General features: G+C 48.7%; 1 protein-coding gene across 2 annotated transcripts in view; it reads left to right on the forward strand.

Moving 5' to 3' along the window:
• Positions 1-25,084, forward strand: part of STK32B (serine/threonine kinase 32B) — a 436,152-nt gene extending 411,068 nt beyond the window's left edge. For both annotated transcript variants that reach the window (XM_045986344.1, XM_045986350.1), the window contains 3 exons: positions 59-190; positions 1,862-1,926; positions 23,107-25,084. In XM_045986344.1, coding sequence (XP_045842300.1) covers positions 59-190; positions 1,862-1,926; positions 23,107-23,245 — 336 coding nt within the window. In that variant the 3' untranslated portion in view covers positions 23,246-25,084. The remainder of the gene's footprint in view (positions 1-58; positions 191-1,861; positions 1,927-23,106) is intronic.
• Positions 25,085-25,481: the final 397 nt, after the last annotated feature.

Below are 25,481 nucleotides of genomic sequence, written 5' to 3' on the forward strand. Positions count from 1 at the left end.
ACATCCAAGGGTGGGTGGAACCAAGACAGACTGAGTCTGCCTCTCCGCTTGCTTTCAGAAAGGGAGACTGAATTGTGATCCCACATTTGAACTTGAAGAAATGATCCTCGAATCCAAGCCGCTTCACAAGAAGAAGAAGAGGTTGGCGAAGAACAGGTCCAAAGACGGCACGAAGGACAGCTGTCCTCTGGTGAGCCGGGTCTCAGGAGCGGACCCCAGTGGGGGAGGAGGCCTAGACACCAGGGAACGGGAAGGAGCGAGGCTGCTTTTTAGGCAGGTGGAGGCATGTCCCTTGGCCTCTCCGCACACCTTCATTTGCAGTCAGTAAAGTGGCTCGATCGAAGGTGTGGTTTTACAGCACGAGACCCGCTGCAGGTGCACATGTCCATCTGTCCGCATCACTCACGTGGCCGCGGGTCCTAATGCGGAAGCCTTGTGTGTCTCTGAGCAGAGTGGAAGCCTGCCTGCCATGTGGGGAGTCACCACGCCGTACCAGACAGTCCTGGGTGCCCTCTGGAAAGACTGTGCTATGGAGCCACCCGAGATTGGGGCAGGGAGGCAACTTTCGTGGGTCCCATGGAGAGTTCAAGCCACGAGAATGCGTTCTGTCACAATTCTGGAGGCCAGAGGTCAAGATCCAAGTATGGGCAGAGCGCCGCTCTCTCCAAAGGCTGCAGGGACGGTCCTTCCCTCTCTCTCCCCCTTCCGGTGTGGCCAGCGGTCATTGACCCCTTCCTTGGCTTGCACCTGCTTCCTCCCCTACGTGCCTCCTTCCAGGTGGTGCTCTCCTGTCTGTGTCCTTGGGCCTTCGCACGGCATTCTTCTAAGGACACCAGCTATTGGTTGGGGGCCCATCCTCCTCTAGTAAGACTTCAAAGACCCTGTTTCCAGATAAGGTCCCATTCACCATTAGGAATGCTTGGGACTTCAACACATCCGTTTGGTTTTTTTTTTTATGATTTTATTTATTTATTTATTTTAGAGAGAAGGGGAGAGAGAGCACTAGTGGGGAGGAGCAGTGGGGAAGGGAGAGGGAGAAAGACTCTGATGCAGAGCAGACTCCTTGCTCACCAGGGAGCTGGACTCAGGGCTCGATCCCACAACCTGTGAGATGATGACCCAAGCCCAGACCAAGCGTTGGACACTTAAAGGACGGAGCCAACGAAATGCCCCTTAACACATCTTTTTAAGGGGCATGACTAACCCACAACTGTTTCCCCTTAAAAAGATTTAAAATTCTATTTTACAACCATATTGGTATGAAGATGAAGATAGCTTTCGATGTTAAAGTTTCTTTTTTTTTCTCTTAAGTTTAAAAGAAATCAAAACATCTGTGTAGCCCTTAAAACTAGAGCTGGCCTGGAGACACCTGCGTGTGTGCTGACAAGGGTGCCTGAGGGTGGACGGGGCTCTGCACAGGTGCAGGGCATCCATCCGGCATTCAGGAGGCCTCTGAGACATGTGTCACAGAGCACTTGTCCTCAGCATCTGTTCTTGAAGAGGACGAGCACCTTTGCAGGGTCATCTTGACATTCCCCTCCCCCACCCATCTCACTTCTTAATTGGACCAAATGAATATTCCAGCAATGAGGAAACCAACTTCATGATTTTCAACCCATGTTCCATTCCAACATGACTTTTAAATTGGATTGAATGGCTTCAAGTTGTGGCAAACGTCTTCATCTGCCAGGTTCCCCTTAATAGCCGCCCATACCATCAGGGCCAGTCCAGTCACGTAGCCCACCCCTACTCCCAAGCAGCTGCAGTCCCATTTAGGTCCAGCTTTGTTCATCGTCACTCCTCGGTCATGGCCCCCGGAGGGTGCTCCATCATTTACACTCGCCTCTCTGCTCTTCGGCAGAATGGACACCTCCAGCAGTGCTTGGAGACCGTACGGAAGGAATTCATCATATTCAACAGAGAGAAGTAAGTCTTCTGCCAGCACCTGCTGCACAGAGCCCCCCACCCCCAACCAGATGGCAGCGGTCTCCCTGGGAGAATGGTGGTCCTTGGCCCCCCAGTGAAGCCAGCCATGGTGCAGGAAGGGAAGCGGCAGGTGGCCCCGTGTTGTGATCCTGCCTCCGCCATGCGAGCCAGGCACTAACTTCAGCTCCCTGGGCCTCAGGGTCTTCATGTGACATGGAGTAGCCATGGCAGGACCGGGCTAGCACACAGGGATGCTGATATAGCAGGGCAGACTCACAGAGGGCTCGGTGCCCGAGGTCTGGATGGAAACCGCCCAGGGTCCACCCCTGCCAGACTGAGTGTGACCGTGTGGGATGGGATGGCTCACTTCACTGAGCCTCATTTTCAGCATTGACAGAATGGAAATCCCTCACTTGCAGTGGGGTTGTTGCAAGATTAAATGAGGCTAGGGATACCATGCCACACAAGGTCGGAGTCCTCATGAAAAGATTTGCTATTCTTGCTATTATTTAAGGGGGTGAGATGGTGTGGGCTGGTCATGCAGGGATTCCGGCATCCCAGGCTGACAGGTGCTGGGACAACACCAGGGTAGGAGGGGCTCAGGCGGGGTCGGAGCTGACCACATGACTGCCTCTGCAGGGGTCGGTCAGCAAAGGAAGCAGGAGGCTCAGGCTGGGTCACAGCAGGATGACTGTCAGTGGCTTATCCAAGTGGGGCTGATTAGCAAGAGCAGGACTCAGGCAGGGCTGGGCTTGTGGGGTGGGTGCCGAAGGCAGGACCAACAGCAGACTGTTCCATATAATGGACACTGAATGGGTCCTTGGGCTCGCAGGGCCTCTCAGATATGCTTCTGGCCCTCCAAGAGAGCCAGATGGGTAAATCCCAGTGGGAGCCCTGTGCCGTCACCGGCTCTGTGCTGCAGCAGAGGGAACGGGAAGCACAGCAGCCCAGGCACAGTGTGCCGGGCTCAGCCTGGGTGTCAGGGAAGCTTCCCAAGGCACTGTGCCTGACTGGGTCCTAAGGGGCAGGAAGGGGAAGGGCATGGAGGGCCAGGAGTGGTACATAGAGTACCAAAAGTACAGTACACAGAGAAGCAAAATGTAGACACAGTGGCCAGTGAAGAAGTTTGACTTTGGGGAGCATGCATGGGGGCGGCCAGTGGTGGAAGGTGAGGGACCCTGCTCAGTGTTGTTTGGGTTCCAGCCAGTGGGCTGCTGGGCAGGGCAGGGCCCCACTCCCCACGAGGTGCTGGGACAGGCCTGTCATTTATCCTGGGTGGTGACAGCTCTCTAACCGGGGGTGCCCAGGTCAGTCCCCCTCCACACACACCAGGCTGGAGCAGCAGACTCGCCCCTGCAGGACCAGGTCTGTCTGGCGCCCATGTTCTGTCCTGCAGAACAGGAAAGGCCTCCATGACCACAGTCCCTCAGACCTGGGGAAGATGGCAGTGGACATGGGGGTGATTTCAGAGCTCACCGTCATTCCCTGCTGTCCTGCCAACTCTGAGGCTCACGGGCCCTCCCCAGTCTAGAAACCTGGCTCCAAGTACTTCTGCTCAAACCAGCTTGGGGACCCTGGACCATGGGCTCCAGGCAGCCATGTTCTGGACCCATCCTCCCTTCAGGCCTGTACAGAGGGGTCCTCAGAGAGCACCTGCTGGCAGACTTGAGCCTGTAGAATGCCTGAGCAGTGAGGGACCCAAGCAGGCACTGTTGGTGTGTTGCCCTGTGCCATGTGCCCGAAGATGCTTCCTTTGCAGTCAAATGCTCTACCACTGAGCTATACCCCCAGATGCTTCCTTTGGAATCCAAAGAATCCAAATTATTTCCTTCTAAATGAAAACGAGATCTTCCTCCTTATGTCGCTGAGGGCTCACCTCTGGCTCCATTTACCAGGAGCACCACCGTAGGGTGACTTCATTCAATAACATTTAGAACGTGAGGTCCAGAGAGGTCAGACCCAGGGCACGTCCTCTGCATCCCAACAGTGGTCCATGTACATCTGCACCCCAGCATGTCCCCTGCCACCTATGAGCCTCCTGAGGGCACCGGTCCTACTGGATCTGCTTCCATGTCTCAGGGTCCAGTCCAAAAAGACAGCTTCCTGGTAATGGACTGAATGAGAATCTCCTACTGGAGCTGGGTTGGCTGATGCCCGTCAGCATCCCCTGGGTACTGCACGCCGAGGACGATTTCCTCATTGCGTGAGGGAACGGGAACCTTTCCTCTGCTGCAGAGCTCATTCTTGCTGAGGGTCTTACAGAGGCCAAGTAACCATGCAGGGGTGAGGCCCTTGGGAGCATGCTTAAGCCCTTGAGGGGTCAGAACTGCAGGTCCCTATCCCACAGCAAGGGAGACAGAGGGCTGGAAGGTTTGCAGTTTTAGATAGGGTTTCCTGTGACCTGCTCAGAACCCGCTGGAAGAGGCCCCATTTGGGCACGCTTGATTTCTCTCAGCAGAAGATCTCAAACCATGGGGTGTCCAAATGACCCCAAGAGCGGGTTAAGATGCAGATCACCAGGCCTGCTCGCTTACCAGCCAGCGTCTGGCTCAGTGTACATGATATCCATTTCATTTGGCAGCTATAACTTATCACCATCTGGGGGGCTTACAATAGTAGAATTGTATTGTCTCTTGGTTCTAGAGGCCAGAAGTCTGAACTCAAGGTGGTGGCTGGGTTGGTTCCTCCTGAAGGCTGAGGCAGAATCTGGTCCAGGCCACTCTCCCAGCTTCTGGTGGCTGCTGGCCATCCCTGGCATTCCTGCCTCCATATCATTGTGGCTTTGGAGTCAGGGATGATGGCCCCCTCCTCCAATAGGACCTCATCTTAACTAATCACGTCTGCAACAACCCTATGTCCAAATGAGGTCACGTTCTAAGGGACTGGAGGCTAGAGTGTCAACATCTCTTTTTGGGGGGCACAACTCAACCCATAACAGATGCAGCAACTCTAAATGCTAATACTCCTTCCCCCTGTTCCCCCACCGACAATACCCTGGGGTTTGTGATGTGCACTCCTGTGACCAGGGCCCGGCCTTCTGATTTACCTTGGTGGCCCTCTGCACAGCAGGAGCCTGCCACAGAGCCCAAGGAACTGGCCCGGTCTGCCATGAGCTGATGGTGTGGTCTGTGAAGGAAAGCCAACAGCCACTGGAGGCCACCTGGGGCCACATGACCCCAGCAAGCATGAAGGCGAGTCCAGCTCAGCATCTTGACAACCCCTCCCCAGTCAGGCCACCGGCCACCAGCGGATGTGGTAGGAAGATTACATTCCCATGGCTCATGTACTGACATGGCAGATGCTGCCGTCACAGGGGACAAACAAGTCCCACTTTTTTCCTTGGTTTAAAGGAAAACTCTTGGCTTTGGGGAAACCACCTCTTGAATGGAGTCCTCACAGACATGTACAGATGAGAAACTGCAGCAGAGAGGGCTGTGGTGGGTGTGATGTGGCTCACTGGCCATGTTCACTGTGAAGCAGAAATGAACTTGGATGGGGAGAGGTCAACGTGGTGCTCAGACAGCATCCCAGTGGGATGTAGCCACTGGGATCCTTACACTGGAATCCACCACGGGGATCCTTGCACATGGAAGGTGGGAACTAGCCTACCAGCATTCGGGGCCCCTGGGCGTGTGGGGGGTCAGTTAAGGGAGGGATGCAAGATCAGAGCCACAGGTCCAACCCCATGCCCACAGCGCCCCCCATAGCCGCCATCTCTCCTGTCTCCTGCTTCTTCTGCCCATGCCAGTCTGGGATGCCCCCTGTCTGGGAAAACACTCCACTCTCTTTCTTTCTTTTGCCAACGCCTATTATCTGTGCCAGCCTCACTTCTACTCCATGACCACAAATCTCTAAGGAGGCCTCCCCGAGGCAGGGCAATCCTGCTATGTTGGATAGGAGTACAGACTGATCAGTCATTTCTGCTAGGGCAACCTCTTGTAGCCGAAGGCAGAGCGGGGGGCACGGGGGTCTCCCGAACATTATTTCAAATGGGGTCACCTTGTTTAAGCAGGGTGTACATCACGCCCTGAGGAGGGCGAAAGGAAGGAGATCCACCCATCCACCACCAGTCTCCAGAATTAGCTTTGTCAAGGTCTCTTTAAGAGTCCGGTTCATTCTCTCTACTTGCCTGGAACTCTGGGGCCGGTAGGCACAATGTAGTTTCCAATTAGTGCCCACAGCCTTGGCCAATGCCTGTGAGACTGAACTCACAAATGCAGGGCCGTTGTCTGACCCGATCATGAGAGGTAACCCAACCCTCTAGTAGCTTTTTGGCTACCACTCCTGCTATCTCATGTTTGGCAGAAAAAGCCTCTACCCAGCCTGAAAAGGTATCTACAAAAACTAACATATACTTGTGCCCATATTTTCCGGGTTTCATCTCTGTAAAATCTGTTTCCTAATAAATTCCTGGTGCCTTACCTCTTTCTATTTTCCCTCTTCCCATTCTAGTTCCTCCCACATTAACTGCCTGGCATGAGCACATCTATCAACTACATCCTGAACCATACGCCCTAATTTAGAAACCTGGAACTACTTGCCTATAAGCTCCTTGAGTTTGTGTGTCCCCAAATGAGTACCCTGATGTATCTGGTCTACTAACTTCTTACCTAGTCTTTGAGGAAGAATTATCTTTCCTGCTTTAGTCTTAGCCCAGTCCCTTTCATAGTCCAGTGTAGTCCATTTTTTTAAGTACTTTAAATCTTCCTCTGAATATCCAGTTTTTCTGGTAGGGCTGGAGCCAGGAGTGTAACCAGTTCTTGCACTGTTTCTCAGGCTGCTTGCTTTGAGGCTTGATCTGCTAATTGGTTTCCTTTTGAAATCAGATCAGTCCCCTTTTGGTGTCCCAGGCAATGCACAACAGCCACCTCTTTTGGGTCCCAAATAGCCTGGAGGAGAGCCAATATTTCTCCTCTGTTTTTAATTCCTTTTCCTTCTGCTGTTAATAGGTCCCTTTCTTTATAAATAACCCCATGTATATGGAGAGTAGCAAAGGTGTACCTGCTGTCTGTATAGATGCTGGCGGTTTTACTTTTGGCCATCTGCAGTGCCTGGTGAGTGCAATCAGCTCCGCTTTTTGTGCTGATATTCCGTGTGGCAGGGCTGCTGTCCAGAGTTCCTGCTCAGGGGAAACCACCGCAGCCCCCACATACCTCTTTCCATTGACCATGTAGCTACTCCCATCTGTGAACAGAGTCATCTCCACATCCGGAAGGGGAATGTTTCTGAGGTCCGGCCTTACTCCTGGGTTAGGACTTCCCCACAGTCGTGTGGGTGGTCAGCCAGCTCCTCTGGCAACAGTGTGGCTGGATTTAGCATCACCAGGGGCGGAAGTCACTCTTGGTTCATTGAGGAGGAGGGCCTAGTACCCCGTCACTCGGGTGTTCGTCATCCATCAGTCTGGTGGAGTCTAGAGAAGGCCCTTGATACTGTGGGTGGTGGTAAAGATGAGATTTTGACCCAAAGTCAATTTGCTTGCATCCTTGACCAGGAGGGCCGTGGCAGCAATTATGCGGAGGCAAGGGGGAACCGAGCCACTCCTGGATCTAGTTTCTTGCTAAGATAGGCTACTGGCCTTTGCCAAGGCTCCAGAGTCTGAGTCAAAACTCCTTTGGCCACCCCTGCTTTTTCATCCACATACAAGTGGAAGAGCTTGGTAACATCTGGGATGGCCAATGCTGAGGCACCCAGTAAGACTGTTTGTAATTCCCAAAATGCTCCTTCTGCCCAGTTGTCCACTCTATCATAGTGAGCCCCCCTTTTGCCAGTTCGTAGAGAGGTCGGGCCATGTCCGCAAACCGAGGTATCCACAGGGCCAATGCTGGGGCACCCAGTAAGACTGTTTGTAATTCCCAAAATGCTCCTTCTGCCCAGTTGTCCACTCTATCATAGTGAGCCCCCCTTTTGCCAGTTCGTAGAGAGGTCGGGCCATGTCCGCAAACCGAGGTATCCACAGCCTACACTAGCCCACCATCCCAAGAAACTCCCTCACTTGTTGGGAAGTGGTCGGGCAGGGGTATCGGATGATCACCTGTTTCCTGGACTCAGACAGTGAACACACTCCTTCGTGGAGATCAAAGCCTAGATAACTGGCATGGCTCTGACAGAGCCGTGCTTTCTTTGCTGACACCTGATACCCTTTTCCTGCAGAGTCTATAAGCGAGCTCTTGTCCCCTGCAAGCATGACTCATAGTCCTCAGCAGCTATCACCAAGTCATCAACATACTGTAACAGAGTGACTCCCGGATTGGAGGTTCTGTACTCACACAAATCCTCTTGTAGGGCCTCCTTGAAGATAGTGGGTGAATTCTTGAACCCTTGGGGAAGTCTTGTCCAGGTGAGCTGGTCTTGGAATCCTTCCTGTAGGTCAGACCACTCAAAAGCAAAGAGGGGCTGAGACTCCCTTGCTAAAGATATGCAGAAAAATGCATCTTTGAGATCTAAGATGGTATAAACAATTCTTTTGGGGCCCAGGAGGGAGAGGAGGGTATAGGGGTTAGGCCCCATTGGGTGGATATCTTCAACCCATTTATTAACTTCCCACAAGTCCTGAACGGGCCAGTACTCCCCAGTCTCGGCCTTTTTGATGGGCAGCAAAGGTGTGTTCCATGGAGATTTGCAAGGAACTAGGATCCCATCTCCTCGGATGTGGTTAATGTGCTTTCTGATCCCTTCCTTTGCTTCCCAAGGGAGGGAGTACTGCTGGACGTGAAAAGCTGTAGCTGTTGCTTTAAATTGTACCACCACTGGAGGCTGTCCCTTGGCCAAGCCAGGGGGCTTCCCTTCTGCCCATACTTCGGGAAACTTGATCTGTAGGGTTTGGAGAAGGCTCCCTTCTCTTGTCTCCTCTGTTTCTGAGACTGGCTCATAAAGAATGTGTTCATCTTGTTCATCTACTGCTGCCACAAACATCTGCATAGTTTTCCATTTATGTCTTTCTATGCCATTCACTCCTTGTACCCAGACTTCCTCTCCAGATAGTTTTCCCATAGGTTTCAATTTATTTCCCCTCCACTTCAATTTTTACCTGAGGTTCGGGGAGGGGCTCTGAACCACGGCCCCTTCAGTCTCTGGAGGCCAGCATGGCCATCTTCCTTTCAGGGCACTCCCTGGCCCAATGTCCTTTTTCCTTAGAGTAAGCACACTGATCTGAATCTAAGTCTTCCCACCTGTCTTCTCTGTGCTTAGGCTTTTCCTTTCATTTACCATCCCCTATCAACCTCATGTAATGCCAAAACATTCCTCCTGTGCATCCCTGTTGTTAAACACCTTTTCTGCTATTCCCACTAACTCAGTCAGATTCTTCCCTTCAAATCCTTTAATTTTCTGAAGTTTCCTCCCTGTATCTGGGGCTGACTGACTGACAAAAGCAAGATCGTCTAAACAAGCTATCGTGTAACTTCCCTGAAGTTTACCTCAAGCTGTCTAGCTTAGGTAAACAAACATTTAAAGACAATCAAATCTAGAATTTAACATCTATAAAAGTGTGTTATTAAAACATAATTTTTCTCTCTAAAATAACCCTCGTTTCCAGAGATAGCCAAATCAGGACTAATTTATTTGAAAAACAAGTCCAGTTTTAACAAATTTGGCCTAATTATTTACATACGCTCAGCAAGAACAGTGAGTGATCATATAAATCACTCTATAAATTAGAATCTGCTTTGCTGGAACTTCTTATAAGGAATCTCTAGGTTGAACTTATAGTAGCCTCTCCAGGCCAGAAGCCAAGCTACGTACTTGCCATCAGACATGCCTGCAATACCTGTTGATTTGGGCTAATTCCTCTTCCTGAGGTTCCCAAAGTATCCTGAGATTCCTGCACCTGCCAGGAAATAACATTCTTTACTCACCTGGTGAGGCTGCTAGGAACTCTGTAAGCAAGGTATCAGGCCAACAGTTCCAAAGGGCTTTACGGTTCCAAGTTTTATAAAGTCAACCTTAGTTCCCTTAAGCTGTCTAGTCATATCTGAGTCTTTTCAAATATGACATTCCAGTCAAAGCCTTGGTAAAATAACCAGTGTTTCCAATGGTGTCCTGTTACAAGGAGAACATATTCTTATTGAACTTATGCAAATGACTGATTGCCATGGAAGAAAGAATACTTGCTGAGAACTTTTGGTTTCAGAGGGTTCAGATAGAAAGAGTTGAATACCTTGATTTGTTTACAAATGACTACTTTTACATGTCTGTAAGTTGCAGGTAACTTAAGAAAAAGTTTCCCTAGTCTGGAAGAGCAAACATTACAGAACCATTAATGTTTAAAATAAGAAAAAACATCAAGAGATATAACATTACAATCTTTCAGTTCATCTAGTCCCATGTTACTAATTCTGGTTTAGTCCGAATGCAGCTTTTACTTCTGGAAATTCTTACCCATTTCAGTTCCAGGATTTTAGCATATCAAAGACCTGTATTTGTCCTGAAATTCTCCCCATATGAATTCCCTTTAAGGTGGAAGTCATTTTACAAGAGAATTCTTAGAAGGCAAATTTATGAATCAGTTAAGCACAAAACATGTTCACCAGCAGATTTCAAAAGCACAAACCCAGTTCCAGCCACCAGAGCTTTAGCATTTTATCCCATTTGGTTAAGACCTAGATGTCCAACAAATTTAATTCCATTTGTCATTCAAGCAAACCTTCAAACCTTCACAGTTTCAGGTTACCAAAGACTTTGAGATCTACTTTAGCAATTACCCATTGAAACCCTGAGACAGACAATTAACCTTCAGTTTAGTCATCTCTTTGTTAACAGATTTCACATTCCACCTGGGCCCACTCCACTTCAGACACCATGCTTTCCCGCCAGCAAGGGGGAAGGGCTAGGCAGTCCACATGGGGCCAGAGGAGACAGGAAATACCCGAAGCAAAGGGAGTTTCGACAGCTGCTTGGCAATATTCCTTAAAGTCTCTGTTTTGAGTTAGGCTAACCCCAATTGGCTCCAGTCATAGCCCTTAACACATGAAATGAGTGAGGGAGAAGCCCCACATGAGGAACAGAGAGATGAAAGTCAGAGTCCCCTTACTCTCTGCTTGCCCCATTCCTTCAATCACAGAAAACAACACAACAGACAACAAAAAGACAAGACAGGTGGGGATTTTCTAGGGGACTCGAACCCCCAACTGCCTAGGGAGATTCAAACCCCCTGTCTGCCTTGGGGGACCATGAACCTCCTGGTGACCACTCAGGGGGACTCTAACCCCCTGAAATGGCGGGGGACTCAAACCCTGTGGTGACTGCCTAGGGGGACTCAAACCCCCAGAGACCGCCTAGGGGGACTCAAAACCCCTGGCAGGCCCCTGACCGCCCAGGGGGACTTGAACCCCCTGGTGCTCCCCCAGTGGAGGGAAGGGGCATCCCTGCATCCACTCCAGCCCTGGGGAGCGTGGCTGTGTCCAGCTTCTTCCTGGTGGGCCATACCCTGGAGCTCTGCAACCAGACAGACAGGATCCCGTGATCTTACCTCCGGAGACTTTTCCCAGAAATTCTGATGCTGGCTCAGTTCTCGTCATTTAATCCCGGACGAGCCCCAAATGTTAGGGTCCGTGATCAAAGGAGTGAGACCGATACAAAGTGAAGGTCAAGCGAAGCTTTATTTCACGCCAAGCATTGAGAATCAAACTGATCGGTCAGGGCCGTCTTTTGCAAAGAGGCGACCCCTCCCAGTCTCACAGATAAACTTTTATAGAGGTAGTTTAGCCGGGCTATACACAGGTGGCCAATGAGATTGCAATACACAGAGAAAACTGTACAGTCATGTTAGGTCACACACGGGCAGCCAATTGAATTACAATTCACCCTAGTAGATATATGCGTGCCCCACTGATTGGATGTCTCTACCTGGCCTGACCCGCCCTTGTATCTGGGCTTTGCTACCTGGGGCTGGTAACTAGGGAGACAGTATGCGCACCCCACTGATTGGCTGTCTTTACCTGGCCTGACCCGCCCTTGTATCTGGGCTTTGCAAGTAGGTTCCTCTGGGAGGGGCAGGATCAATCTAAATTTACTGCATAGGGTCAATCTAAGTTTACTGCATAAACAACAAAATGGCTCCCTCTGATTAAGTAGGTCCTTACACTAAACAGAAAGCAAAATTAAAATGAGAACTGCCTAATTTTCTAGAAACAAAGCTTATTGCTGGTTTCTGGTCTCAACGGACAGAAGGCTACCAGGCCAGGTAGAAAATCTACTTCCAGGGACCAGGCCATGGACTTGAAACCTTGGCAGTTAAGGCTCCCATTAGCTTGAGAAACACACTGTGGGTCATGTCCTCCTATTTTTAGCCAAAGAGATGAGTGCAGTTTTTCCAAAAGGTCTTTTCAATAGCCTGTGACAGAGTTTTCCAGAATCAGGAGCCCCTGGTGAGAGAGGAGTTTCAGGAGCTAGATTTTCTGTCCATGTCATCTCATAAAGAAACCAACAGACTTAAAATCACATTAAAGCAACATTTGGAGGCTCTGAGAATGTTATATTTAAAAATTAAATACTGCATTTGTCATACTTAATAATACTATTAATAATAAGCAACATCGGTATATGATTCTATGGTTTGAGATCCCATTTCTTTAACCTGGATTTCTCAGCCTCAGTTCCATTGTCATTTGATGATGACTGACATCAGTGTTTTGATGTGGGAACTGTCCTGTGCATCGTACAATGTTTACCAGCATCTGTGACCTCTACCCATAGATACTGGTAGCCTCTCTGTCATTGAGACGATCCAAACTGACCCCAGACATTGCCTGATGTTCCGGTCACCCTGGTTAGGAGTCACTGCTTTGATCCTTCCTTTCCACACTTCCCCAGGTGCATTATTACTAAGATTCCCAGCATCTGTGGCTCTGAATTGGAATATAAAGGACTTGGGATCTAATCTCCCATCTCCTAGATTCTGGGCTCTTTCTGCTGCGTGTGCTTTCATCCAGCTGTTCAGCACGTGTTTACTCAGGGCCCGATACAGGGAGACACAGCTGGGAGCAAGCCCCTCTGTTCTTTTTCTTTTCTTTTTTTTTTTCTTCTTTTTTTTTAAGATATCACAAGTAGGTGGAGATGCAGGTGGGGGCGAGGGGGCTGGGAGGGGCAGGAAGCAGGCTCCTTGCTGAGCAGAGAGCCTGACACAGGGCTTGATCCCAGGACCCTGAGGTCATGACCTGACCCAAAGGCAGAGGCTTTAATCCACTGAGCCTCCCAGGTACCCCCAAGCTCCCCTGTTCTCAGAGGGATCACACTTGGGTAGCATGAGCTTCAGGACCTGAAGGGAGGGGGTACTTCTGCAAGTGGTGTCTTCAGGGCTTCTCTCCAGGGCATCCAGGTGGGGCAGTGGCTTGCACAGAACAGATGGCCATGAGGGCACACCCTTATTGGGCACCTAGTCTATTCCATGCAGTTTGTCCACCCATCCTATGAGCAGGTACTTTTACCCCTCCCCCACCCCATTATTGGTGAAGAAGGGCAGGTTGAGGGCACGTGGCTAAGAGGAGGCAGGGCTGGGGTTCCATGGAGAGAATCAGGCTCCAGGGCCCAGGCACTAACTCAAAACACAAAACGTCCCCTTGCCCCATACATTTGATGTTGAATAAGGGATTTCCACTAGCTGCATAGATATTGCCTGTCAGTGAACCCGGGTGTTACAGGTATAAGATCGTATGCATTCACATGACAGCAGTTTGTCCTCCTTACCCATCCTGAGACAGCACAAGAGCATCAAGCCACCACCAGGCTCAGCTGGGGACCAGGGTGGAATGCCTGGACTAAGGCGTCAGAAGGATGAACAACCAAAATGTATTGTGACCTCATCTGCCCAGGTTGCCTCCCCGGAGGACCCCAGCAGTGAGATAGGGACCCTCTGTTGTGGCCTGGAGCCACTGGGGGGATGGAGGCCAAGAAGCATGAAAGTATGATTCATTTCAAGCTCGGAAAGTGGATGAACAGGGCAGGCCCTGGTCCTGCTGCCCTCAGTGCCTGAACAGGGGGGCAGGGGTAGGCCCAACCTCTCTGGCCTTGGGCTCAACATCATACCCTGGACTGGCCTGGGTATCAGTGATCTTTGACTATACAAGGTTTGTGCCATTTGCAGAGTCCTTTAGTGTCCCTCTTGTTTCTTCAGCAACCCATGGGGAAGGAAGAAAAGGGTTCTACCTGCATCTTGCAGATTAATCTGCAAAGGAGGGACCTTCACTGCTGGCACATCCCCTGGCCCCATTGCTAGAAAGAGGTGAAGGTCAAGGACCCTGCCTTCTGAAACAAGGCCAGCATATTTAGGTTCTTTCCAGTCTTTGAGATTCTGATCATATGGTCTAAACGTCATTTATAGGTGAGGGTAGACAGAAAAGGGAACCAACAAACAATTGAGAGCAAGTCTATTCTAAACTCTGGAGTAAGGAGAGCACCTTGCAGCCATCTGCTCATTCCATTCTCATCACGGTTCTATTCGTAGGATTTTTCCTCCCATTTCACAGTTAGGGAAACTGATAAAAGCCTAACTGGGACTATAGTGGCCTCTCTGAATCTCAGAAGGTCTCGAAGCTTTACTGTCCACTGTGGTAGAGGGGAAGAGCCCAGGTGACTGTGTTAGGGAAGGCCAAGCTTTCTGGGATCACTACTCTGCAAGGAAGGTGGTGTCTTTCCAAAGCCCAAGAAAATTAGTCCTGGTCTAATGTTCTTTCTGTTACATCTACAAATCTCATTACCAGCCAGTTAAATGAAATAATACTATCACTATGTGTGCATATTGCAAACCTGTTATATGCCATGCATTTACGTTTTATCTAAAATTAATCCTCACCACAACCTTGATTTGTAAATGCAGACATCTAGAGAGAAGTAGTCATTTGCCTGAGGTCAGCAGTCCGTGTTTTATAGACCTGGGGACCCACATAGGTTTCCACTATACTACTCTGGCTCTCGCCTTTAACTTTTTATAAACGTTGAAACTTTAATTAAAATACCCAAGTGAAGCAGAGGAAGAGCACTGCCTAAAATGTATGTAAAAAAAATGGAGTATAAACAGTAAGAGGGTCTGAAATAAGTGCTTAAGAGTAATTAGCAACTTCTCTTAGGATCCTTAATGTTGATTTCCTCCACTTAATCCAGCTCCGGCCCTCTCCCAAGCTTCTTATGAAAAAGCCCCAGATTCTCTGCCTGAAATGCCTACTTTGTGGTTTGCACTGTGTCCCTTAAAGGGATATGATGAACTCCTGGACTGCGCACCCCCCCCATACTGTATTTGAATAGAGGTCTTTGCAGAAGTGATCAAGTTAAGATAATGTTGAACCGGATGAGAGTGGACCATAAATCCAACCACTAGGGTCTCAATAAGGAGAGGAACACTGAAGACAGAGGCAAAGACTGGAATGATGTAGCCACATTCTAGGGTATGGCAGGGATCACTGAAACCCCTGGAAGCTGGAGGAGACAAGGAAGAATTTTCCCCCCAGAGCTCCGCTGACACCTTGAATTGCAGACTTCTGGCCTCCAGAACTTCAAGAGAATACATTTCACCCAGCAGCTGGTACTTCATCAGGCACCCCTGAGAAACACGCACACCTTCCAGGGACTAATTGAGTTTCCATGACTGGCAGCCATGAACCCTGGATTCCTCCCAAATTTTAACCAAAATTTTAAGTATACCTATTAGTTGCAGAAAAGTTATTTTACAAATATCACAAAATAAATGAAAATTAGTGATTTTGAAAGGATGGACATTTGACACAAAAATAAATGAGTGACATGGGTTTGAGTTCTGAGTTGGATGTAGAGATTACTTAAATAAACTTTTTTTAAAAAGAAAAAAAATAAATGAGTGATATTTTAATAAATTTAATAATTATCCACATATGTCTCATTGCATCACATGAAAAGACTGTGGCCCTGGAAGGTCACAGAGACAGATACCAGCATAAATGCTGACTTCCCTGAGACTGTCATGGCTGCAAGGAATGGAGAGAAAAAGCTAATGGCCTAGGTGAAACAGGATTCATTGGGGGGGCTCCTGTGGCCACGGGAAGGGCTGGAGTGCACGGGGACTCCAAAGTCACTGGGACCCAGGCCAAGACTCACTCCTTCCTTCTCTTAGCAACTTCTGTTTCTCTGCACTTTGAAGTCCTTTCTTTTGCTGTAAACCAGTTCTTTCCACACAGTGGAAGACACAATGCTGAGAGTGCCATAGTCTCCCAGCTCTACCACCAAACTCAAGAAAGGAGATGAAAGAGGACGCTGAGGGGAAGTCAAGAAGGGGAAGGTTTTCCAGATCTCAAATTCTATTATCTCAGGGAATGGCTCTGATTGGCCCATCTTGGGTCAGGTGATATCTCCTGGACCAATCTGATCTGGCCATCAGAGGAGGACTCTGGTACAGCTTGGGTCAAGCTGTTGCCCTTACCCAGTCAATGGAAAGAACCAGGGAGGTGAGGTGTATTAAAGGTGGCAGCTGCTGTCTGAACCCAGAACCACAAAGGCAAGATAATGGCAATGCTCTCCACTGAGGGGAATTGATAATATAGGGTTAATTGAGTCCAGGAGAGGAAAAAAAGGGGGGGAAGGGCGTGATAGATATTGAAGGCTAGGGCAGATTAATAAAGAAAAATCAGGTGGTCCCACTTGGCTTCCCATCTGACCTCCTCTTCTGGGCAGGTGAAACATGGTAACCGTCCATGGATGTGGGCAGGGAGGGTAAGGGGACAGACAGGGCTGACTGCCCAAGCGGAGAGGTGAGCAGCCCCAAAGTGGACCCTGAACTCAGGCCCCTTAACTGACAAAGAGTTCTTTCTTGTCTGGAGACACAGGGGTTCCCTACGGGAACTCTGCAGCCCTGAACTGCACTGATGCCATTATTCACCAACAGACCAGTGTCTGGACCTCCAGATCCTACACCCAGATCAATTCCTCAATATCAGGGGCTTACAACAACAAAGGTTTGTTTCTTACTCATGGTATATATCTATGGCAGGTCATGAGGTGGGTGGGGGTTTGCTGCTCCCACGTCACCATCATCCTCCTCACTCCAGAACCCAGCCTGAAACAGCATTTCCAGAGCATCACAGTGATGGAGGAAAGACACTTTGAGAGGGTCTAGCATCAGCCCTGCTCCAGCCTGTTGGTAGCATTTCTACTCCCCCTCCTTGGCCAAAACTGGGCACACAGCCTGCCTAGCCCCAGGAGCCTGGAAGTGAACTCCTGCCAGGTGCCGGGAGAACAGCAGATCAGACCAGTAAACACCATTAGTGACTGCCCATCCACAAGGCTGCCCATGCATGCCTTTCTTGTGCACACAAATCATTGAGGACCCAGCAAATCTCCCCTGGAAGTCATCTCAGACACAGATCAGCCTCACCTCTAAATCTAGAGAGAAATCTGCTCATGCAGGCATGCAGGAAGAGACATGTGGCTGGGATGGCAGAAAGAGCAAAGTCCTCCTTTCAAGCCTGGGCTTGGGTCTGAAAAACTGTGTGACCCACCACCAGTTGCTCATCTTTTTGATATCCCTTCTCATCCTCACCAGGGGCATTGTTAATTCTTCTCCAGAAGGTGGACATAGGCATTCAGCAAGGAGGTAGTGGAGAACACACTCAATACCTCTTAGTCCCCATCACTCAGAAACCTCATACTTCATTCCCTTCCATTTTTTCCCCCAGCAAGATTTGTTTGCAAAGTGGGGGAGAGAGGGAAAGGATAGTAAGATAATCCACTACATTTTGCTGTATCACACCCGTGGTGTAGCGGGCTCTATCCGAAGACTCCCTCAAATACGTTTGCTTTAGGCAACAGCAGATAAAACAGACAGAATTCTAATGCTTCTGGCCAAAGGATGTTATTGAATTTGTGAGATAAGAGTTGCATACAAGGTGATCTTCCCAGTAAGTGAGGAGGTTTGAAAGCAGAACAGCCAGTTATACTGAGTCTTTACTTAAGGCAGAGTCTTTCTGGTCTTGTGTTTCATGGGTCAGAATCCCAGAGGAAATACTCCAAGGAGATGTTAGTTGAAAAGGCCCTCTGCATGTCCCACGGCTCACACACAGGCTAGTGCAGTGGACTGGGGCTTCAAGGAAGCCAGGAAGAGAGGGGAAGAAGGACACCATTGGGGGACAGGGCTACCTCAGCTAAAATAGTGACCTTCCAGCGTCCCCAGCTGCTCAAGGAGACTGTGCAGGGAGAGCCTGGGGAATAGATGCCCCAACTTGACTCCCCTTGCTCCTCTTGATCTCTGCAGGGATCCCCATTGACTAAGCGAGCTGAAGGCAAGGGCTTGAGAGCTCTGCCCCCCTTCCCCACCAAGTCAGATTCCCAGGCACCAAACAGGGCTGAGTGAAGGTAAGGAACAATGGGAGATGGTCAGCCCAGGGGGCTTCAAAGAACTGAAGAGAGAGAATTATTCTAGAAAACACACTAAAGGCCAAAGGGGAGCAGCTGTCACAAACATATTTCTGTTTCATTTCTAAGTAGAAGAGTTTCTAAGAGTCTGAGCTATTCTGCCATCCAGAAAACTGTCTGAGGGGGGTGAGCAGCAATGTTCTGCTAAGAGTGGTCTCCTCTAGGGATGCCAGAGAAGGGATTCTTGCAGCGTACACACAAGTGACTGCTTTCTTCACTTCAGTAGACACCTCCCAACCCTAAACGGATAACCTTTGCTCAGTTTGGGCTGCTTCCAGAACTTTCCTGTACTTCAACTCTGGTTTTCATGAACCAGAGAAGCAGTATGCATAATAGCTAAGAGCACAGACTCTGGAGTCAGACTGGCTGGTTTTCAATACCAATAGCTAGCTTAGTGACCTTGGACCTCACGCTAGCACCCCAGTCTCCTGATCTGCAAAATGGGATGCAAACACTTACTTCCTAGGGCTGTTGTTAGAACAAGTGAAGTACCTAAAAGCCTCTGCCACATAAGCAGCCCTACATAAGTGTTTGTTCATATAATTCATTATATACAAAATTATCAGACCATATCCATTAATTGCTGTGTCAAACATTGTTTTGCATTAATTTTTTAAATCAACACACACACACAGAGTAACAACCTATCCCAGCTACCTCAGCTACAAGAGAAAAAGCTCCATGCATGTTAACTCGTGTGAATTGTTGCCCACGAGGGCGACTCACTAGTTTTGCAAATGGCAATCCAATTTTTGTCCAGCTAGGACACCCTGTTGCTTCATCTAATTACACCTGACCTTTTCTCCCTCTTGGGGTATTGACACAGAGCCTGCCAACCTGGGAAAACACCCTGCTTAGTGAAGGGTGGGCATTTATTCTTCCATCCCTGTGTTACAGGTGAGAAGAGAGAGGCTTGAAGAAGTTGCGAGTGCCCAGCCATTCAGCCAGTGATGGTGAGGCTGGGCCTCTGACCTAACTCCCAGCCCTGTACTCTCCCACTGCACCACTTTGCCTTCCATTCATGTTTCTACACCGCCAGGAAACATACATGGGGAGAGCCAGTAGAATGCTAGGAATAGTTGTGAAAGCACTTTATACTGACTGCATTCATGAAAACCAGGCTCTCACATCAGAGGTCAGGCCTCACCTATAGAAAGTCCATAGCAGATGGATGTTGGTATTAAGCAGACTCACTCCATCCTATGTGTGGGAAGTAGCTTGATTTGAAATGACTTTGATTGCTAATCATTTTATTTTACTCTTTTCAAATGCTATGCCTTTGAAAAAATGCCTCCAGCCAGATTTATTACAAATTTTAATGTGTGTCTTACTCTCCTTGGTCAAGGTTCACTATCTCAGAATGCTTCCTTCTGGCGTCTGATGGTAGAGTTCAGGAGGTTGATGGAACTCATGTCTGTCACTTGGAATCCTGACCACAAAGCTGACAATTAATTTGATAAGTTGCCTGAGAAAATTAAATGTTCCTGCCATTGCGGAGATAACCAGCCAATTTGCATCAGCAGACTAGTGGGATATGCAAAATCCTTTTTCATTTCTTCCAGAGTTACAGATAACTGAGCTGTGGGCTTGTCACAGAAGTGAGCTCTCAGAGCCACAATCATAATGGTTTCATATCTCTGTCTTGGTTCACAGATTCCTATTTGAACAACATGAGCCTTTCTAATTCCTTCAGAGCATGAAAAAGTCATTCCATGCTCTCTTCCCTCCAGGTCAGGATTGAATGGCACAGGAGTTGGTGGAAAGAGCAGGGGACTGGGGGAACGATAGCTCCGGGTTTGAATCCAGCCTCCCAAAGTCATATAGCTAGTAAGTGGTAGAACCAGGGACAGAAAGAGCCTGGCTCTAAGCCTGGGCTCTTAGTGCTATGGCATGCCAGTCCCTTCCAGCAGAAGTTTTGTCACAGTGAATGTTCACTGTTTGCTCTGTGTCCTCCTCCACAGTCCCTCCCACTGTGAGCCATAGGCAGTGCTGTTGGAAGGGGAGGGTACTGAATGGGTGGTGAGTGGGTGGAAGGTGGAAAGACATTGATAAGCTCGGAGGGTGGTGGATGGATGGATGGATGGATGGATGGATGGATGGATGATGGTGGTGGGTAGAAGGGAAACTAATGAATAGATGATAGTTGAGGGGTATATGGGTGGATGGGAAATGGGGCTGAGTGAGGAGATCAACAGATTGGTGTATAGTGAATAGATGAAGTGGACAAATGGATGGATAGGTGACTGAGTAGATAAGGAGATAGATGAAGAATAGGTGAGAGGATGGATGGATGGATGATGAATGGATGAGGTAGATGGATGGGTGTGTATATGAAAGGTGGGTGGAAGGTAAATAGGTAAGTGGATGAGGAGTGGATAGATGGGCTGGGAGTAGGACAGAAAGGTGGACACATAGAAGTAGGTGTATGGATGAATGGATGGATGGGGTAGATGAGTGGGCAGACGGGTAAGTAGGTAGATGAACATATGGATGAGTGGGTGGAGAATGGATGGTGAAAGGTTGGTAGATGAGTGGGGGCACAGATATAGAGGGAACTAGGAAGAATGCTGGCTTTGGTGCCTCCCAGAACTGGGTTAGAATTTCAGCTCCATAGGCTATAGGTGGATGGATGGAAGTTTAGAGAAAGGTCCTTCTTTCTTCATTCAGCAACCTTGGTTCACACTGAATCTGATGATAGATTGCCAGGAGATGACCCATACCTCATTTAGTTAATGCTCTGGGATGTAGTACTCATGGTCACATAAAATATGTATGGGACTTTGAAACTGCTAGTTCTACCAAAGTGCCTAAACCATCAGTTCGAGAAAGGATGCTGGTCCATGCTGCCATATTATGCTCTACTCTCTGTGCCTTACCTCACTCATGTCCCTTCGTCTCAAATCCCTGTCCCTCCTTCATGCTACCCCCATTCCATACCAATCCGTAAAGTCCAGCTTAAATGCAGCCTCCTGCAGGAAACCTCTCCTGACCTACTCAAGACTTCCAAATCCATCTCTTCCTCATCTGCTCCACTCTTTATTACGCAACTTTGGAAGCTATATTTTGTGTCAGAGAAGTACAAGAGTCTAGAGACGGTAATGCTATCTGTGCTATGTTTGAGCATTTCAAAGAAAATCCTAATGGGATTCACCTTTACCTTGTGATACACCCAGAGAATTATATGGCATTACAAATGTGAACCAAACAGGATGTCCTACTTTGGAAGTATAGGTAGTTTCCATTTAGTTTCTTAACCATTTAAGTCTTCCCTAGTTATGATCTGATTTTCTTTCCAGAGGTGCCTGGAAGAATCTCCCAGGGTAGAGGGGAGGACAGAGAAGAGATAAGGGAGAAAGGTTCCCAAGCAGTTCCCAGCCCTGTGCAGGAAGTCCGAAGACTTCCCACCCCCTCCCTCGCACCCCACCCCTCGCACTAGACTCTCCCTGCCTCCCATGCTTTGTCCTCTGGATCTCAGCTTGCCCTCTGAGCGCTGACCCCTCCTCCACTAAGATGATGAATGTTAACCCTAGCCTCCTTTCCCAGGTGTATTAACCTGGACAGCCACAGCCTCGGGGCCTGAGGGACTGCACACCTGGTCCTTGTCCCTGCAGGTGGACAAAGGGTAGGAGGCAGTGGCCACCAAGTTGACGGTCTTCAAAATATTGTGTTGCTCCTGCTACTTCGCCATAACCCGAAGGACTCACTCATATCCTGACACTGTTGCAAACACTACACATACACACACATTCATGCACACAGGTCCTGTGACCCGTCAAGACAATGGACTGTGTTGTAGTCACTGGGGGGCGTCCACACTACCCTGTGTCAGTCATTAAGTCTGCACTCTGTTTGACCGAACCTCCTAGTGTGAAAAGTAAACTCGGGCTGAAACCTGCATCCTTCAGAACAAGGAGAATGGTGGCAATCTTACTATTTCCAGCCCCATAGTAGATAATTTACACGCATTCTCTCTGATCCCCTTAGCTTCCTCCTAGTGAATGGTAGAATCCCAGGTTTAGATAGGGAAGCCAAGGCCTGAAAGACAGCAGCATGACCAACGGTGCCTGAGAAACAAGTACAGAGAGCTATGTTCTTCCTCCCTAAATGTCTCCATTCTATTTTTTGCCTGCACCATACATGCAGTGACAGCTGTGGGATACTGCGTGAACCTGAACTTGCAGGTCACAAGGAGAAGGATGTTGACATCTTAGATCATGTGGAGGGTGATCAGGAGGCCAGCTATGAAGAAATGCAATCTTTAAAATCATGCTCCCTTAACAGTCCGTCATGGGCCATTTTGTAAGGTTGGGCGCTCATCCGTTTGGATATTTATTTGGCAGGTAGTTTGATTAGTGTCCATTGTCCCATTTAGACAGTAAGCTCCATGAGGAAAGAAAAGATGACTACCTTGCTGGCCAGGATTTCCCCCTGGCAGGATGGCTGGTACATCAGTGGGTGTTCAATACATACACACGAATGAATGCTGTATGGGACTCATCACCTACATTGTCACTGTGAGCTTAGGCAAATTGCACACATGATCTATAGACTTCTCAGGGAGTCATAAGACAGGAATTGTTATCTCCATTTTACAGATGGGGAAACAGAGGCTCTGTATTTAACACAGGAGTGCACCTGACCCACGCTTGGACCCCAGGCCTGCATGGCTTAGGGCACCACACTCTGGCCCAGGGAAGGTATGGACTGAGGGCTTCCCAGTTGTCCTGTTTGCACAAAGGCATCTCCTGGCCATCCCGCTGCCCTCTACTCTACGTCACCATCTCAGGTCTGTGCTGCGTTTGTTTGCAGGCTGAGGAGGCAACAGGGACAGAGCGGCCAGCTTGTGGACACAGAAGGCCGGGCTGGGAGCCAGACCCAGGGCAAGCTCCAGGACGGGCGCAACAACAACATTCTGGCCCACGCCTGCTCCCGTGGCTGTAGCAGCTAAGCCACCACCTGCGGCCGCCTGACGGGACTGCACACATCTCTGTCCTGCCCACTGGCAGCCCCTCTCTGTGCCACGATGGTCCCTGTCTCACCCCTAATGACATCAGATGCAGAGAGACAGCCTTGAACTTGAGCTGAGAAGCCCAGGTTCCTGTTCCAGGTGCCTGACTGATTCTCCGAGTGACTTTGGACAACCTTGCCCTTCCTGTGCCTGTTTTCTGCATCTGCCAAAGGGGTTAAAACAGCTCTTTGTCCCACCTAAAACTACAAGGTTATTGGGAGAAACCAAATGGTTAGCAGACATGGAAAACCTGTGACGTTTCTGAAATTGTTTACACAGGCAAAATACAACCTTGATATCTGAAGTGTGCTCCTGTCCCATAAAGCAATTAGACCATCCCAACTTTACAGTTGGGACCATCATGGCTCGTCAAACCATACTTTTGAAAATACATCCCAATGTCAAAATAAATATCTCTGTTCCTGCCCTTCCAATGGGAACCCATTCCCAAATCCTGGAGCAAAACCTGAAGTGTATTCACTTGCTTCTCTGCCAGGCCAGTCTTTCTGACCCTGGAAGATGGCATGTCCTGCACACCAGCCTGGTCCCCTGGGTCTCAATGCTACAGGTACACGTCTGCCCTTATTCACAGAAGACTGCCTCCCACCTATAATTTCAGCAGCTCCCCACCCCACCCCACACCCTGTACTGGGAGGGCAAGCAGATGCCCTTTGGAAGGTCAAGTCACTGACCATCAGTTGCTCCTATCAAGTGCCATCAGAGTTTCTCCCCAAACTGAGTCCTACAGCCAAATTTTGAGCCCCATCCAACTTCTAGGTGTTTTTCCTGCAAAGGGTGTGAAGTGGTCTCCTCAGCATTGTCTTAAAGAGGGTCTCCGAATGGCACTGATGAGGTGGTCCTGTATTGACAGATAGAGAAGTATGGGTGACTAGAAAGTTCACTCTAGAAGGACAGTAGACTCACACAAGGAACAGACTGCCAAAGGACCTGTTGGGGGAGCACTTGGCCTCTGAATGGGGAGAAGCTGTAGCACCAGGGACAGAGCTCAGATGTAGTCAGTCTCCTCCAGAATCCAGCCCTGCTGTTTACTAACCAGAAGACCTTAGGCAAAACTGCACAATCACTTATGTGTCATTTCCTTGTTTTCAAGCGGTGATGATAAAACCAGCCTTGCAGGGTTGTTGTAGGGCTCAATGGCATATGGCGCACCCAGCATGCACCGCTCACTGAATGGTAACCACATTTTTTGAGCATCACTGTCATCGTCTGGAGAAACTTTGCTATGTCACTCATTTGGCAGGTCACTTTCTATAGAAATAAGCTTGGTGTTTAGAACCCCTTGAACTTTTCTTCTGGAGTCTTTGAACTCTGTCTATCCCTATTCAAAGTTCAGGTGTGTTTTATTTTTTCTTAACAACTTCCGGTTTTTACTTTTTACATCATGAATCAATGCTCGGGGCTGTTGATGTCGTCTCTTGGATATATTAAGAGATGTTTTAATGGATGGTGTGGTTTTATATTTTTATTTTAAAAACAAGGAATGATCATTATTTTCCTCCTTTGAACCAAGCCTATTTCTCGATTATGTTGCCCACATAAGTCTACTTGTCTTGCACACTTGTCACTCTCTGTCCCCCATCGGCAGTGTCCTGTTCCCCCCAGGAAATCACAGGGCTGCTCCTCTCTTCACTGTGACCCAGGCAGCATGTTGAATTTCTTGCCGGGCTGAATTCATGAAGTAGGGGGCAAGAGCTGGAAGCAGCCCGAGAGATGCTGGATTTCCTGGCTGTGTTTAAGTCAGTGTTGTTTCTTGCTCAGAATAAACTATTTCTTGGACATTCCTTCTTATAACTTTGTTCTTATTTGGGGTTGGGTGGGATGGGCAGTGTGCCTCTGAGTCAAAAGGCTCAAATTGAATTAGAAACATAAAGATGGGAGGGGAAGGATCCCAAGTTGGTGATGTGTTTATTTTCCTCACAGAATACAACCAAACTTGGCAATTCAAGGCTCCTTCCAACTTGATCACAATTTATATTATTATTATTATTCATCATAATGATTATTTTACACTAGAAATCTGTGATCTATTCATTAGGGGAAAAAAGAGAATTTTTCACCTAGAGGAAAACATTCTTAAAATGTTGAATTCCAGCTCAGACGTTTATACAGCCCATGTGTGGGTGTAACCAGCATTTGCTTTATAACAGATTTCTCG

Source organism: Meles meles, chromosome 2 (assembly GCF_922984935.1).
Source record: "Meles meles chromosome 2, mMelMel3.1 paternal haplotype, whole genome shotgun sequence".
Classification (NCBI taxonomy): Eukaryota; Metazoa; Chordata; class Mammalia; order Carnivora; family Mustelidae; genus Meles; species Meles meles.